Source organism: Carcharhinus amblyrhynchos, chromosome 4 (assembly GCF_965287045.1).
Source record: "Carcharhinus amblyrhynchos chromosome 4, sCarAmb.v2.hapA, whole genome shotgun sequence".
Lineage (NCBI taxonomy): Eukaryota > Metazoa > Chordata > Chondrichthyes > Carcharhiniformes > Carcharhinidae > Carcharhinus > Carcharhinus amblyrhynchos.
The window spans coordinates 39,187,290-39,204,181 of record NC_137327.1 but is presented as its reverse complement, the minus strand read 5'-3'; the positions used below and the strand labels follow the sequence as shown (position 1 = coordinate 39,204,181).

The 16,892-nt window shown below is 40.1% G+C and overlaps 1 protein-coding gene across 1 annotated transcript in view; it reads right to left on the bottom strand.

Moving 5' to 3' along the window:
- The window catches only part of rbl2 (retinoblastoma-like 2 (p130)), a 126,141-nt gene extending 110,148 nt beyond the window's left edge, over positions 1-15,993 (bottom strand). The window contains exons 1-3 of the mRNA XM_080187002.1: positions 15,701-15,993; positions 8,449-8,579; positions 6,130-6,333 (exon numbers count right to left, since the gene is read on the bottom strand). Of these exons, the coding sequence (XP_080043128.1) occupies positions 6,130-6,333; positions 8,449-8,579; positions 15,701-15,847 (482 nt within the window). The 5' untranslated portion in view covers positions 15,848-15,993. The remainder of the gene's footprint in view (positions 1-6,129; positions 6,334-8,448; positions 8,580-15,700) is intronic.
- Positions 15,994-16,892: the final 899 nt, after the last annotated feature.

The window sequence follows — 16,892 nt, the reverse complement described above, 5'->3', positions numbered from 1 at the left end:
TTAGATCCAACTAGAATTTTAGTTGCAAATTATCACCAAACTTAGGTGATGAGATCTCTTATTTTCTCCTTTTGTTGATTGTGTATTGATACTTAATATTTGAATCTGTTTGTTCGTTGGTTTAATGTTTTTCAGTTTCAGGTATTTTGATATTCTTCATTTAATTATAAGAATTCTAGTTGATATGTTACACTTTCTTTCTATAAATGTCGATCAATATTTGTTGTACTGAAATGTTTGCTTTGTGGTGTAACAATCTTTAATCCTTTCCACTTTAAGTTTTGTATTTACGGAAACTTTTGTTTGTTGTGACTTGTCTGTTTTTTTGTAGTTTGTTTCAGTAGTATGCATCCCACTCATCTCTTCCTGTACTGTTCAGGAATTGCAATGGCAGTTTCAGGCTCCTGTTCAAACATTCATACTCTTTCATCTTTTCTATTATTGGCTTTAGTTAGTTTTCACTCTTAAATATGTGGTTACTTGCCTTTTTGTTTCTTTCACACCAATCTTATTTAGTTTTTTCCCTTGTTCATCTTACACCGTTATTGTTGAGAGTAATTTTAACTCCTATTGCATTTTTATCCTCCTGCTGAAAGATGTAGGATTAAACCGTTCATCTCCTTGGGAACTGTTCACTCCAGTACTAACTTCCGCTTTGGGAAAAGTCATCCCACCACTCTGATGCACTATTATGTGGTGGGATGATGTTTAGTATGCTGATGCAACTTTATAATAATCTTGATTTTTGTTTTCTCTGCCAGATTCACGCTCTTATCTTTATCTGCGGTGCCTTGATGTGTTTTAACTTGTGCATTGAGTCTTATTGCTCTTTACAGTAAAAGGTTGTTGATTTGAAATGTAATAACTTTATTTCTCTCTTCACATGTGCTGTCCGACCCGAGTATTCCAGCATTTTGTTTTTTATTTAATTGACCAGAGGTTCAATTATTGGGATCAATTAATGTTTCAAAGTTGCTTTTGATTTCTATCAATATTATCCTTTGGTATATGTCTCTAGAATGTTACTTGCCCTGAATCTTTAGCTTTATTATAAGATCCTGTTTTTGGATTTTCTTAGACAATTCTAATAAGTTATACTAGTTATTTTCATTTATTTCTCATTCCTGTCAATCAGATAAATCTTCACAAACCCTCTGCTTTGTATTTATCTAATTTTTAATGTGGGCAGACGAATGTTCTCATTTCATTGGGTGCATCCAATTTTAAATTACTTAAACAGCTGATGGCTTGTGTGTTTTCAATTATTTATTTCAACTGAAGTATATAATTTCATATTCTAGCTTTATTGAACTGATAATTCAGCCAAAATTAAGAACTGATTCAAATTAAGGTTTATTTTTGAAGTTCTGAATCTGATCTCCAAGTGCAGCTTCATAATCCAAATTTGATAGTGCATCTGCCTTGGCCATCTTTATTAAATTGGAGCACGCATTGTGGGTACATGCCAAGTTTTGCTCTCAAAGTTATTTGGAATAGTCTCTTTTTAGTTCTGTGAGTACACTTGAACACTTGCAGGATTACACTTTTTTTTAATATCTTCTGTACTGTGGTACTTTGCACTTCAGTGAAAACTTGATATGGGATTAACCATATGGAAACAGATAATTCATCTTTACATGGAATTTATTACACAGTAACAGATCATGCATCCCAACTATCCTGTGTTGGTGTTTGGGTAAACAATTCAGTTTACCTAAACCTCCACGTAACCTTCTATTCTTTTCTCCATCACGTCATATATTTCTGACACTCACTTCAACTAGCAAGTTCAATTTTCCGACCACTTGATGAAGATGCTGCTTTTTTTTATTTATTATTATCACACGTATTAGTGTAGAGTGGAAAGTATTGTTTTGTTTGCAGTACAGACAAAACACACCATTTATAGCAGAGAAGTAAGGAGGGTGCAGAATATAGTGCTACAGTCATAACTAGGATGTAGCGAAAGATCAACTTAATGACAGGTAGGTCCGTTCAAAAGTCTGGTGGCAGCAGGGAAGAAGGTGTTTTTGAATCAGCTGGTATGTGACCGCAGACTTTTTTGTATCTTTTTCCTGATGGAAGAAGGCGGAAGCGATGTCTGGGATACATGAGGTCCTTGATTATGCTGGCTGCTTTTCTGAGGCGGCAGGAAGTGTTGACAGAATCAATGGATGGGAGGGTGGTTTGTGTGATGGCCAGGACTATGTTCACAACACTTCATGGTTTCCTGTAGTCACACCAAGCTGTGATACATCCAGAAAGGACATACATCTGTAAAAACTGATGAGTTGTAGTGGACATGCTGAATGCTAAGCCTCCTGAGAAAGTAGAGGCATTAGTGGGATTTCTTGACTATACAGTCAGTGTGAAGGGACCAAGACAGATTGTTGGAAACTTGAAGCTCTCGACTGTTTCTGCTTCATCAACACTGATGTAGACTGCGGCATGTCCTCCACTACACTTCCTGATGTTGATACCTATCTCCTTTGTTTTACTGACACTGAGGGAGCGATTTTGTCATCGCACCATTTCACCAGATTCCCTATCATTCCTGTACGCCATCTCATCATTATTTGAGATCCAACCCACTACAGTGGTGTTATCAGCAAACTTGAAAATGCAGTTGGAGCGGTATTTGGCCACATGGTCATAAGTATACAAGGAATTTAGTAAGGAGCTGAGAACACAGCCTTGCAGAGCACTGGTGTTGAAGATAATCATGGAGGAGGTGTCGTTGCTCATCCTTACTGATTGGTCTGTGGGTTAGGAAGTCCAGTCACAGAGGAAGGAGCTGAGCCCTAGGCCACAGAGTTTGGCGATGAGTTTTGGTGGGATAAAGGTATTCAGGATAATGGTCCTGAATTTCTCATTGCTCACCTTCTCAAGTTGCCCATCCTTTTGGATTCAAAAAATATGCCTCAATGGACAGCAGAAACAGAGGTTGGGAGAGCTGGTAAAAGTAATTATGGAGGCAATCTTACCAAAAATATTTTAAGTGCCAAACGTGTGAAAACGGGAGAGAATTGTGTCCATTTTTTTTTCACTGGACTGTCAGACACGATCTTATGCCACCTAGTGCAAAAAATTAGGCAAAGTATGATTCACGCCAGTAGAGGGAGTGAAAAGTCTATTCTTGCTGGAAAGCCAGCTACTGACAACTAGAGGTCAACTGGCAGTAAGATCCATTAAGACAGCCGCTACATTTTTTTTCTTCAAATTAACTGGAGTGCAATTATTTTGAGGAGTCAGTGATGAGGGGGAGAAAAAAGGAATGCAGCCAAATCTTCATACACTAACATGTCCTATTGTAAATAAAAAAACTATAACAATATCCATTTTAATGACCTTTTCTAGAAGTATTAGCGAGGGCAACATTTTGGTAGCAATACATTCAACTTAAAAAGTATCCTTCTCAGGACTGATTAAGTGATGGTTATGTCTCCACATAGTCATCTTTCCAGATTCCTTTCCAGCTTGTCACAATTCAGAATTGCTTTTGATATTTTTTCATATGACAAACAGAAGAGTCTGCTTTTCCTAGAAATGCATCATTTCCTAGGAAATGCATCAGTCAATTTCACAATGGTTACAGCATAGAATGAGACCATTTGGCCTGCTGTATCTGTGCTGGATTGCTGAAGGAGCAATTCATCTGGTGACATTTCATGTTTGCTCCCCATAGCCCTGCACATGTTTCCAGTTCCAGGTAATCTAATTGCTCCTTGAATGGCTCTGCTGAACCTGTTTCCACCACACTTGGTTTTAGTCCAACCGATTTATTTGATAATACTCACAAGCTTTCGAGGGGACTGCCTCTTCATCAGGTGAATCACCTGGTGTTGTCAGACTTTTTACTGTGTTTACGCCAGTCCAACGCCGGCATTCCCACATCATGTCCACCACACTTGACAGTGCATTCCAGATCCTAATCACTCGTGTGAAGTCACTTTTCCTCATGATGCTACTATTTTCCCCCAATTATCTTAAACCTGTGCCTTCAATCCTCCCCTGACCATTACCCCCCCATTCCCCAATCAACCATAATAGAAATAACTCTTGTCAAGTGCTATCTTTTATTTTTTTCCATCTAATATTTAGCAAACTGATCTACCGTTACTTAGGTTACCCCAGTCTCTTATCTTTTCATTGTGAAGCTGCCATTTAGTCTAGAATAAGAACTTCTCACTTGTTATGTGATGTATTTCTGTTGCATCCTGTATCTTCATAATCATGTGCTCCTTGAATTTCCAGAAATATCAGGATTGTTATTGGACTTCTCTTCCAAGTTAGAAAAAAATACTTTACAGCAGGACTATTCCTAATAAATACACTTAGCCATTTGCCCAAGTTTAGGAATGAACACTGACCATACTACTGTGGATCTAACTTGCATGTGCATTTCAAAATTATATTTGGAAAGTGTTTTTAATGAAAAAAAAACTTGTTTTAACTGTTTGCAATAATGGACAATTGGTTAACATCTGTTTTATAAGAACTGGCAGAGATAGAAATAGTTGAACACTTGTGGATGATGCTGCATTGATGTCTTCATCCAGAATGGTACAGCTCCAGAACATTCACACGGGTCCATGAATGACTGGTATTGCACTAGCACATTATGGAACTTGACTCAATCGAGCAGCAGCAGTCTGAGAAGATCCACGTACTAATTTTGTCCATGTGCCTTCACAGTCAGGACCACTGTTAAGCTAGTGGATGAGAGAACAGATCAATAGGAATCTTTCTTCCCCCTCAGATTAACACCAACCTTTCTGCAGGCAGCACAACAGTTGGTAAATTTTAGTTTGGGTAATCCCACACTGCAGTTATGTTGCTGGTACTGGAGGGTTTGAAGTTGAGAGCACAGCATGGAGTAAACCTGTCCATGAGCACCACTTCAATACAGGCAATAATTGTTTTTTTTTGTGCATTTTGCACAAGTATGTATATCCGAGTCCAACTGCTCTTTTTTTTCTCTTCTTTGTCGAGCTTCAGAAAGGCAAAGCAATAAAGTCAGTTATTGGAACATAGTCTATGCTGCAAGTCATTGAATATTGGTACTAACACTGCTGAAACAAAGTCCAAATTATTCAACACTATACAAAGTTTTTGGGTGACTTCGTTTTAACCTGTCCTTTCTCTCTAAATGCTGGCAGACCCATGATGAATTTCCAGCATTTTATTTGTGGGTAGAGCTTGGTTTTGATTCAGTCATTTTGTTTTTGGTGCTCAATTTAAAATTCTGGATAATTCAATTTTTCTAAAGTAAACCCTACACAGGAACAGTTTCCAACTGGAGGAAGAAAATTGAGTTAAAGAGGATAGATTACACAATGCCATTTGGATCTTTACCAGATCCCATTCAATTCAAAGTTGGCATTGTTGTACTGTAATTCCTGTGCATATCTAATTGGTATAAATTTAAATCTTGATGACTAGAGTGAGTATTCTGTGACACATTGATTTAGTTCCAAACCATTTGGTTTGTTCCAAATTTAACCAAGACCCAGCACATTGTAAACCATTTGCGTTAATAAACATGTTTGTTTGAACACTTAGATATCTTTCAGAGACAGGGGGAGAAATACAATGCAAAGGCTTAAAACCATGGATAGACAGAGGGAAAGAATGGCAGTTGCATAAGACAGCAAACTTGTACACAGGGATAACCAGAACAAAAAATGTGTGTGAGGATAGCTGAAGGAAACATTCTTGTTTTGCTTCAGAACATGATTGACAGAACTGGGAGTACCCTTCCTTTAATAGAATACATTCATCTTATTACTCTGTGGTCAAGATGAAGAGAACTTAAAACGTGCTCAAACATATCCGGCAGTTATATTTTTCAAAGTAATTCCAAATAGCAATTATTCAAGTTTGAGTTTCTTCTAAGGTGAAGTTACTAACAGATAACTACAACTGTTAACAACTTTTATATTGAATGAGCATTTATCAGGTATGACAATTCGTAAAATGTATTACTGACCTAAATCTTTTGTGCTATTAACTTAATTGCAGAATAGGCAGCTTTGTGCAAGTTGGTAATATTGCCAAGAGGACTACTAGCAAATCAATACCAAGTCTGAATAGACTGTACAACATTGCTTTTGTTGTTTCAGATCTCACCTCTGTTTTCGACCCCTATGCTGTCGTGGTGGCTGTTCTTCTTGAGGATCCTTAAAGAGGTCACGAAAGATGGGCTCACACTTCTTGAATATCACTGCAGAAACTGTGAAGTTTCTCTCCAACTTTTCAGTACGCTCCCTGAATTCTTGGGATAGGTCTGCCATGTCTGCCCATTTTTGCATTTTATTGAAGAACTCGATCAAACTGTTCCACATACAAAAGTCCATCTAAGTAAATGTTTTTTCTGAATACAAATCATTAACATTCAAATGTGTTTATAGTTTAAAAATCTTAGTGAGAAGATGGGTGGCACAATGGCTAGCTTTCAATTCCAGCCTTGGGTGACTGATTCTCCCTCTGGGTACTCCCATTTCCTTTCACAGTCCAAAGATGTGTAGGTTAGGTGGATTAGCCATGGTAAATGCATGGGGTTATTGGGATAGGCTGGGGGAGTAGGTATAGGTAGAGTGCTCTTTTAGAGGATTGATGCAGACTTGATAGGCTGAATGATCTCTTTCTGCACTGCAGGGATTCTAGAGCAAGATCATCCTCTACTTACCTTGATAAATTTATTTAAATAGCGTAGACAGGCCCTCACAGGTACCTTCTGACACTTTTCATAACTTTCTGCCACAGCTTGTATTTTGTGTTGTATGGGGCTTCACTTCCAAGACTTAAGCCAGTTCCCACAACCAATAGATAGGAGCAGCAACCATGTTTTGACCTTTCTATTGCGGTGATATCATGTCTTTAAGAAATGCATTTTGTGTCATGTTTCTTGTGCACAATTTTATTTAGGAATCTGTTCTGACCGGTGGTGCCTTGTTTATAATTGGCAGCCCACATATTGATTCTGCAGAAGCAGAATTGTTCCTAATTGCTGGAGTGTTTATTTTAGTCTGGGATAATGCAGTTTGGTTATTTTGGTGTTTCCCCAAGTAGGGCTTGAGGGGAAGTACCGTGGTTAGCACTGCTGCCTCACAGCGCCAGGGACGTAGATTCGAATCCCAGCTTGGGTCACTGTCCGTGCAACGTTCTCCATGACTGGGTTTCCTCCGGATGCTCCGGTTTCCTCCCACAGTCCAAAAGATGTGCTGGGTAGGTGCATTGGCCATGCTAAATTCTTCCTCTGTGTACCCGAACAGGCGCTGGAATGTGGCAACTAGGGGATTTTCACAGTAACGTCATTGCAGTGCTAATGTAAGCCTACTTGTAACACTAATATATAAACTTTTTAAAACACTTTTGAAGTATGTTCGTTGATAGGAAATATCATGTGACTGTGTGGGACTGGGCTTACACTGAAAAATAAGCTCAGATGCTGTTTGGAATTGTTGGAGAGAAATCGCAAAGTAGCTCTCTGTGTCTCTCTCTCTCCCTCTGAAGTTCTGCTGTATGAGAGTCAGAAGACTAGTGTCTTTCTGTGTCTCTGGCCAAAGGGGTTAAAAGGCTGGAAATCCACGTGGGCCTATGTTGTTGTGCTAACTGTTTCTGTTGAAGGATTTGTCCATGGGGATATTGCTTAAATTGGAACTATAGAGGTAGCTAGTTGATGTGAATTACTCCTGGTCATGTTTAAGTACTTCAGCTGATAAAAGTTGTGCTAATTCTTTTTATTATAGTTTACCGTGTTATTAAATGAAGTTTTTTTTAAGTAAAAGCTTCCAAGTGGGTCTATCAAATCACACCTGGAGCGAAACACCTTGTGTTCGCACTAATGCCAAAATCAAAAAAAGGTTTAGCTCTAGGTTAACTTCATAATATACTTTGGAGGTTTCTGATGTGGTCTCTAACACTATCCCTCTTCAGTACTTTTTTTTTGACTGGTTTTGGTTATTTCACACCTTGATGCCAAGGTTGTTGTTTGGGAAGGGTTTTATTCACCAAAATGTGGCTGGTCTTTGCATGTGTTATTTCTGGGCCATTTTTGCACCAATCTGTAACTTTACTGGATAGTTCAGAATTATTTTGTTATTCAACATTTACAGTGGAAATTAAATATCTAGTAATTTCAAAAGAGCAATATTCTTATTGGTGGTAGTAGTATGGAAAATAGAATAAATGTATCACAATTTCTCTCGATATTCCCAAATTTGCTTTTTACAGAATGCAGCTGACTTAACTACAGGCTAATGCTATTTCTCTTCAGTACACCCATAACAGTGATACCATATTTTTCTCACCATAGATAACCTGTAGAGACTGAGGCTACACTGTTCAGGGAATCTATTCTGAAATATAAACCTATTTTTGGTAAGAAAGAGGCACCTGAGGCACAAAATAATCATGTTAACCAAACATGGTTTAATGTATTCCTACCTGAGCTCAGAAGAGCGTAGGATCTTTGTCAAGGAGACACAATTTCCTTCTACAGTTCCTCTTCCCACTGATGGAATGGCTTTTCTACATGCTACATACAAGGCACAAGCCAACCAGTGAAGATCTTCTCCCTGAAATAAAATAATCTTTAAGTTATACAACTAATTACAGATAGCCACAACTTTTCAGTTCAGTGGCTTTGTTATATCATTTATTGACAAGGATTACGAGCAACGGTCACTAACTTGTTTGGTTAGTTCAATTATCGTGGAGTTTGGGTTTTAAGCAACATTTATTATGTGCCAATTTGCAAAAGGAATAAAAATGAAATGGGGAGAAGAAAATATGGATTTTTACAAAGTTTAATTTTGATATGCTTGTATTAGATCAAGTTGAAGTGATCTGAATTATGTTGGAAAACCATATCTAGTTTTAACTTCCTGGCAGAGGTTCAAACACAAGAAATCCTATCTCAGCGCAGTTAATTATTTCCATTCTGGCATAGGTTCTTTTTTGCTGTCCTAATGAGATTAATATTTGGTCATAGACTTAATGTACACAATAAGTGGGAAACTTTTCTAAATGTGCATTAAAAAAAACACGAACTAACATACTTATTCGAGGATTTTCTTTTTGAAGTTCAGGTATATGTTTTTTATTCGGTGGTCTGTATATCGGATTAAGCTTCTGGGAATTATAATTTAAATGAATGTTTGCTGTTATCAGTAAATGGATAACAGAGAACCCAAGAACCTGATAAGAAAATCTGGCAAGCCAGTGGGGCATGAGACAGAGGAATGGGACAGAAATAGCACAGTGATTGGCAAAGAGATGAGAGAAATCCAATGAAGGGCAAAAAAGCTCTTGGTCTTGTGTTGACGTGATGTGGCACTAGTTAACATGCTGCTAAAACATCTTTGCCTCCATGAGGGTATGATTCAAAGGAAATCTAGGAGGTTCTTGGGCCAAATAAAAGATTTCCTTTTCTCTTTTGACCCAATCTTTGTGTGAACTGATTCAAGCATGGACAGAAATGTCTTAGTTCTTTGCTATACAACTATACACAATCAGACAGCACTGAAGCAGGCATTTGTCCCATTGTGTCAGTGCACTATGTCTCTTTGAAAGAACTATCCAATTAGTCCCACTTCTGGGTTCTTTGAAAAGGAGCAATCTGCATGGTTTTGGACAAAGTATTTGCATTACTTCACTTAAATTGTCCTTCCTTGTAGTATTTTGGGCAGAATTCCTGATGACTAGTTTAGAAATTAAATTGACTGAATTACGTGATTGTCCTTATCCATTCTTGCATTTTTGGTTTTAATTGTCTCGTTCCTTAGCTTATCTGAGAAAGTCTAGATGTTCTCGGATGCTAAATGGACAGTAGTATTTTTTAAAATGTGCCACAAAGCAGGTTTGCATTCGATAAGTTTAAAATTATCTGTCAAAAATGTGAAATCAGATACTTGTGTTTATAATGTGTTCTTGGAATGGCTGCTTGATATTTCAAATTTCACCAACGTTCAGGCAGAAACATAACACTAGTGTGATAGTTGAAGTATGATGGGCATTGCTGGATCAATGGGCATTGCTGGAAAATAATCAATGACTATGTCAGCTTCCCACACTCCAGAAGTTCCTTACACAAGTTTTTCATAAAGCAAATGCCGTTAAGTATAATGAATTCCTATTTTACTGGCAGAGAAGTGGTGCCATCTGAATGTAGAATTATGCAAAACTATAGCTAATATATTGAAAATGACACCTTGCAAAGCATATATAATAGAATGTTATTCCAGGCACTTAACCTATCCACAATGTGACTTTCCATTTTGTAGTAAAGCTTTGACAATCAAACCAGAGCTCCATTCATCATTGTATACAGTGGGATATTTTGGCAATGTTGTAGCACAAAAAATTTACTCAATAAAATTGTAACTTTCTTAGCTTCACTAAATGAAATGTTAAACTGGAGGGGTGAAGGATGAATAATCAGGACATGGTTCCACCAGGCCCTCCTCCAACCACCTTGATAAATGACTCCTCTTTGTTGGGTGCTGTGATTAAAAGTAGGTACATCTTCAATCAAAAATGTAAAAAAACCAATGTAGCAAAGGCTAAATGAATGACCCTGAGATTATTATAAGGCTTTTAGAGCTACTGTACCAAGCATTGTATCCAGTGTCTCATTGTGGTATTGGAGAATTGAGTGGGTTCCCTACCAAAGCAAAAATTATTGAGGACTAAATTGCTCATTAAAGTATCAAATCCATCTTATTCTTCTATACCATGGAATTCACTACCACAGAAAGTAGTTGAGGCCAAACATTTAGCTCTTGGGGCTAAAGGGATATGGGGAAGAAGCTGAAATCAGGGTATTGAATTAGATGATCAAAGTGAATGGCAGAGCAGGCTCAAAGGCTGAATGGCCTACTCCTGCTTCTACTTTCGATGTTACATGCTTTTGGAGACAACAGAAACTGCAGATGCAAATAACTAACACGATTGCTGTACTGTACTCGCAGGCAGTTTTAACCCTTAAGTGAAGGGCAAAAAGATTCTTTCCCTTCACTCACTGTACATAATCCTCTTATCTCTACAATGACAACTTTCTTGAGCACAAACATCCTACTAACAATAAATCCTCTACACTTCAAAACCTTTTGTACGCTCCCGTACTCCAGTCCTTTTTCTGTCATGTGCTCAAATGTCCTCTTGCAAATTCATGTTTCTCATTCTCAAATACTGCCACATATTCTCTCTTTCTCAGGTCCTTACATAGATTCGTCTCTCATTCCCTTTCCTCCTTGTGCAGTGCTTCTCATGTTCTTTGTAGTTATGATGTTTTGGTTTTGTTTAATTGTTAAATTGCACATCTTCTGCATATCTTCAGCACAAAGATCAGCTCTTTGGGGGACCTACAGAATAGACAATCCTCCATTGGTATAAGCTGTTTAGGAGCTCTGCACACTGACCAGTCTGCCATGGGACTGCAGAATGGTGGACCTTGCAGATTTAACACAATATGTAGTGATCAGGAATTACCTTCCGGGGAAGGGGAAAATACCAAAGCTGGAACTAGTGGAAGAAGAAAGTGGGCTGACAAATTGCAGATGGAGTTTAATTTAGATAAATGCAAGGTAATGCATTTTCGTGGATTGAACCAGGGCAGGATTTACTCAGTTAATGGTAGAGCGTTGGGGAGAGTTACAGAACAAAGATCTAGGGGTAGATGTTCATAGCTCCATGAAAGTGGAGCCACAGGTGGACAGAGTGGTGAAGAAGGCATTCAGCCTGCTTGATTTCATTGGCCAGAACACTGAATACTGGAATTGGACGTCTTGTTGAAGTTGTACAAGACATTGGGAAGGCCACACTTGGAATGCTGTATGCAGTTCTTGTCACCCTATTATAGAAAGGGTATTACTTGAATGCTACCGGGACTTGATGGTTTGAGTTATAAGGAGGCTGGACTAACTGGGACTCTCTTCTCTGGAGTGCAGGAGGCTTAGGGGTGATCTTATAGAGGTCTATAAAATAATGAGGGTCATTGATCAGCTAGACAGTCAATATATTTTACCAAAGGTAGGGGAGTCTAAAACTAGAAGGCATAGGTTTAAGACAAGAGGGGAGAGATGCAAAAGGGTTCAGAGGGTGGTGAGTGTCTGGAACAAGTTGCCAGAGGTAGTAGTGGAGGGGGGTACAAATTTGTCTTTTAAAAAGCATTTAGACAGCTACCAAATGCGGGCAATTGGGACTAGCTTGGGGGTTTAAAAAAAAAGCGGCATGGATAAAAGTTGGGTCGAAGAGCCTGTTTCCATGTTGCAAATCTCCATGACTCTATAACATGGCTAGGGAATATTGGAAATCCCCTAACAAGTGAAGAAACCTTAAGGAAAGTAATAAAAAAGGAGAATAACGTAAGCGAAAAACAGGAAGGCAATGGGTAAGAGAGTCTTGGGAGCAAGACTGAAAATATTTGGCAGGTTAAACAACATTTGTGAAATTAAAAATTCAGGTCAATGATACATTTGTTAATATTCAAGCAATTGAAAGGAGGGAGGAAGATGAAAGGGAAGCACTGTGATACACTGTAGGAACCTATTACCACAAAGCCTGTCATTAAAGACACAAAAGGTGTGACACAAAAGTTGTGCCCACGTGGGAGTACAAATCAACTACTGATTTTCTACCATCTTCCACACCACAAAGTGGAGTTCATTCAAAATGCTGCAGCCCAAATCCAAGCTTTCTCGAAGTCCCATTCATTCTGCATTATTGTGCTCACTGACCTATACTGGATCCTGTTCCAGCAATGCTGCTAATCATCCTGATTTTTCAAATCCCTCATTGCCCTGGCTCATCTAGCCCTACGATCCACCAACCTATCTGCCCTCCTCTTGGCCATGTCTGATTTTAATTGCTCCACAACTGGGAGCTGTCTCTTCAGCTGCAAAAGCCCTAACTCTTTCTAAAACACTCCAAAACATATTCTTTGACCAAGCTTTTTTGTCATACTATCTCCCTCAATGGCCTGGTGTCAAATTTTGTTAATGGCGTTTGAATCATCTCGGGACAATATACTACATTAAAAGGCACTACATAAATGCTAGCTGCCAATGCAGTAAAAGTCAAGAATGGGACCATGTCTGTGACCTTGGTAAGATCATAGAGGCAAATGAACTTGTTTGACTACAGTGGATTTTATGTGACAGAAATAAATTTCAAAAATGGAAGAGAGAAAACTTGCTTATTCTAAATGACAACCCAATACTTCAGTATTTAACGATGATAGTCCACAGTAGCTTTAGTTGGGGGCGCGCAAACTTTTTAAAATTGACCACACCTGGCAAATACAGAGAGAACCATGATCAGACCAATTAACTGCTTCAAAAGGCGGCATGGACAAGTTGGGTCGAAGGGCCTGTTTCCATGCTGTAAACCTCTATGACTAAAGTGAATGGTGGTGGAGAGGTATGAAAATAGTGGAAGTTCAAAGGTAAAATATCAAAATTGCTGCAACAGGGACATTTTTAAATTATTATTTAGAAAAAAATTAGCTTCACTTACAAATATCTGTCACTTTCTTACAGCTGATGCACAATATACTGAATATACATTGCCATTTTGTGAATCAGTCATGTCATTGACTCCAGTACTTTAACTATTGCTTGGATTGTGAAAATTGGATTTTCTTTTTAAAAAGCCCGTATGAAGGGGTCTCTTCCTACTGCGCTTGTTCTGAAACATGCCATCACATTGTGAAACAATGCACAGGCTTCATATAACTAGAGCTAGATACACAACCCGAAGCCACAAGCAGTTCGAGCTGGACACTGCAATGTAGAGTGCCCAAGATCTGAAGATGTTTCTTTCTTTTCACATTCTATCCGACCTTACAGCTTGCAATTGTATTGCAGATTTACAAATAAACTTTCATTTCCTTATGAATGAAAACAGACACCAATCAGTAATGAAAGGGTTTGGGGGGGGGGGGGTGCAGAGAGCAGGGAGAAAAAAAAACAAAAACACAGTTGAAAAGATGGGATACTGAGGAAATATTTAAACACTGGGAACCGATGCAGTTTTTGACAGGAGCCAAATAAATAACCTGTCTTCCTTGGATTCATTTTTGAGAAAATTATAACTCATTCATGCCTTTACCAGACCTGCAAACTGACAAAACAGAAATGGCTATCCATTAATACCATGTCAATGTGGAAAAGGAGGTAACTCTGCTAACTAGGACAATCAGTTGACGATTGTTGGAAATGTTTTCTGCAGCATTGACAAATGGCATTGTAATCCTTAAGAAACACTATCCTGTGAGCGAAATGGAATTAGTCCATTTAACCTCGGTCTATAGAATGGCCACGGTGGCTTCAGAAAATATGGTCAGTATACTGTTGGATCTTTTGAGCTTTCTCCACACCACATGACCTTTAAAATTCCTGTCCAAGTGGAAGATAAAGACAGATTTCAGCAGTTTTTTTAAGTAGCTGTGTTTACTCCCTTCCCCATATTATTAATGGCTCCATAAATCAACAAGTCACTTTAGTTAGCAAAATTCAAGTTCTGGAGATGCTGTGAAGGAAAGGAACAAGCTTGATTCCCTAGTAAATAATTACAAGAGGAACATGGAATCTTAATGTGTTCTTGATGCCTACTTTAATAAATCCAAAACATTTTCAAACCCGAGTACAACTACTAGCTCTGCTAGATTAGTAAATTTACTCCACTCCATTTGTTCATATTCTCTGTCATAGGAATTCACTCTTTCCTATGTTGCTTGACTGTTGTGCGACACTAAACAGAGATCCTATCTACCCTCAAACATAAAACTTCCAATGGGCACTACAAAAAGCATCCTGGTGTCATAACCAACATTTGTATTTCAGCCAAGACTAGAAAAAAAAACATATCAGACTGATCATTTGTTGTTTGGAGGCAACATGCTGCACGCAGCAAGGTCTCTCAAACAACAGTGTACATTTTAAAGAGTAGCTAATTGGCTGTAAGTAGTGTCCTGGGATGTGTAAGGTACTAGATACATGCAACTTTTTATTGTAAACTGAACTGCTGGAATAGAGCATTCACCACCCTCAATCAGGCAGAGCCCAAAACTTTAGTTGCAATCACAAAAGTAGCTTGTCGTAGAGAGTGGTCAACACTCGGAATCCACTCTCTATGCAGGAGAGGGAGTAGATGCAATAAAAAAAACCCTGGAAGAAGGTACTGGATGTGATGCTGGGTATAACCTTTCTGAGTTGCGTGGAATTTCTCATTTGTGTACATGTAACTCGGCAGCAGTGCACAGCATAAACAAACAGCACCTGCCGGTGCTTCCTCTGCAAAACTGTTTGTTTAGGTGGACGATTTGAAACTTCGCGTTGGCAATGTGGGTCAGGCAGAGACGCTGCTGGATTTGAAGAGGAAGGGGAGGGAGGCGATTTCCTGGAGAGGTGGGGGTGGGGGTGGGGGTCAGGCCTTTTATAACTGGCATAGCTGATGAGCAGGCCTGCAGCTAGTCAGTAATGTTCAGCAGCAAACTCCCTCACATTTAGGTGGTGGGGGGATGAGGGAGATTTGCATTGCAATCTCATGTTTTCTCTACCCCACCCTTCCTGCTCCAGCTGTCAAGAGCAGGCTGCTTGTTTACAAAAAACGGATGTCACCTCAGACAGAGAGAGAGATAGCCCTCCTCCTCCTCCTCCTCCTCCCTCCCCACCCCGGGCTAGCTCTGCTCACCCACCTCCAGTGTGTACTTCCTGCTGATGCTCTCGTAACTTGCCCAAGCCTCGCATTTTGCCCCCTCGTCCATATTCAGCTTCTGACAAAGTTCCTCGAAGCGCTGCTTGGTCCGGCGGCCGCCCTGCTGCTGCTGCTGCTGGCTGGCCATGCTGGATCGGGGGTAGCAGTGGCTGATCGCGCTGACATTGACGCTGCAGTGGGTGTGTGAGGGGGTGTAGGGGGTGGGGAGAGGGGGAATTGCGGAAGCGGTGCCGCCGACCCTGCTGCTCCCCCTCCCTCAGGCAGCGCTCGCGGGCCGCACTGGAGCCATTTAAAAAACCGCTGATTGACAGCCGGGCCCGCCCCGCCCCCTCGCCCGCGCCGCCTTCTCTCATTGGATCGTCCCGCCTCGCTCTATTGTTCTCTTCTCGTTCGCCATTGGCCGAGATGGCACGTCAGTCACAACCCGGCCCCGCCCCATTGCGAACGCGCGTGCGTGCGCCAACCCCTGCTGTCTGTGTGTGCGTGCGCGCGCCAACCCCTGCTGTCAGCGTGGGCGTGCGCGCGCCAACACCTGCTGTCAGTGTGTGCGTGCGCGCGCCAACCCCTGCTGTCAGTGTGTAGCAAACAGTGGGGGGTGTGGGGTGACACAGTGGTGAGTACTGCAGCCTCACAGCGCCAGGGACCTGGTTCATTCCTGGCCTCAGAATGACTGTCTTAATGTGGAGACGCCGGCATTGGATTGGGGTAAGAAGTCTCACAACACCAGGGTAAAGTCCAACAGGTTTATTTGGTAGTAAATTTGATAGGGGCGTTTACTATCAAATAAACCTGTTGGACTTTGACCTGGTGTTGTGAGACTTCTCATTCAGAATGACTGCCAGTCTGGAGTTTGCACGGTCTCTCTCTGCGTGGATCTCTCCCCCTCACCACCCTCCTCATGCTCCAGTTTCTTCCCACAATCCAAAGATGTTTTCTTCCCACAGTCCAGAGATGTGTAGCTTAGATAGATTAGCCAATTAAATATGTGTGGGAGGGAAGAGAGATCCTGGGTAAGATGCATTGTATGGATATGCCGGCGTTGGACTGGGGTAAACACAGTAACAAGTCTGACAACACCAGGTTTCAGTCCAACCGATTTATTTGATAGTAAACTCACAAGCTTTCGGGGTTAGCCCCTTCGAGAGGTGAACTCTCCATTCACCTGACGAAGG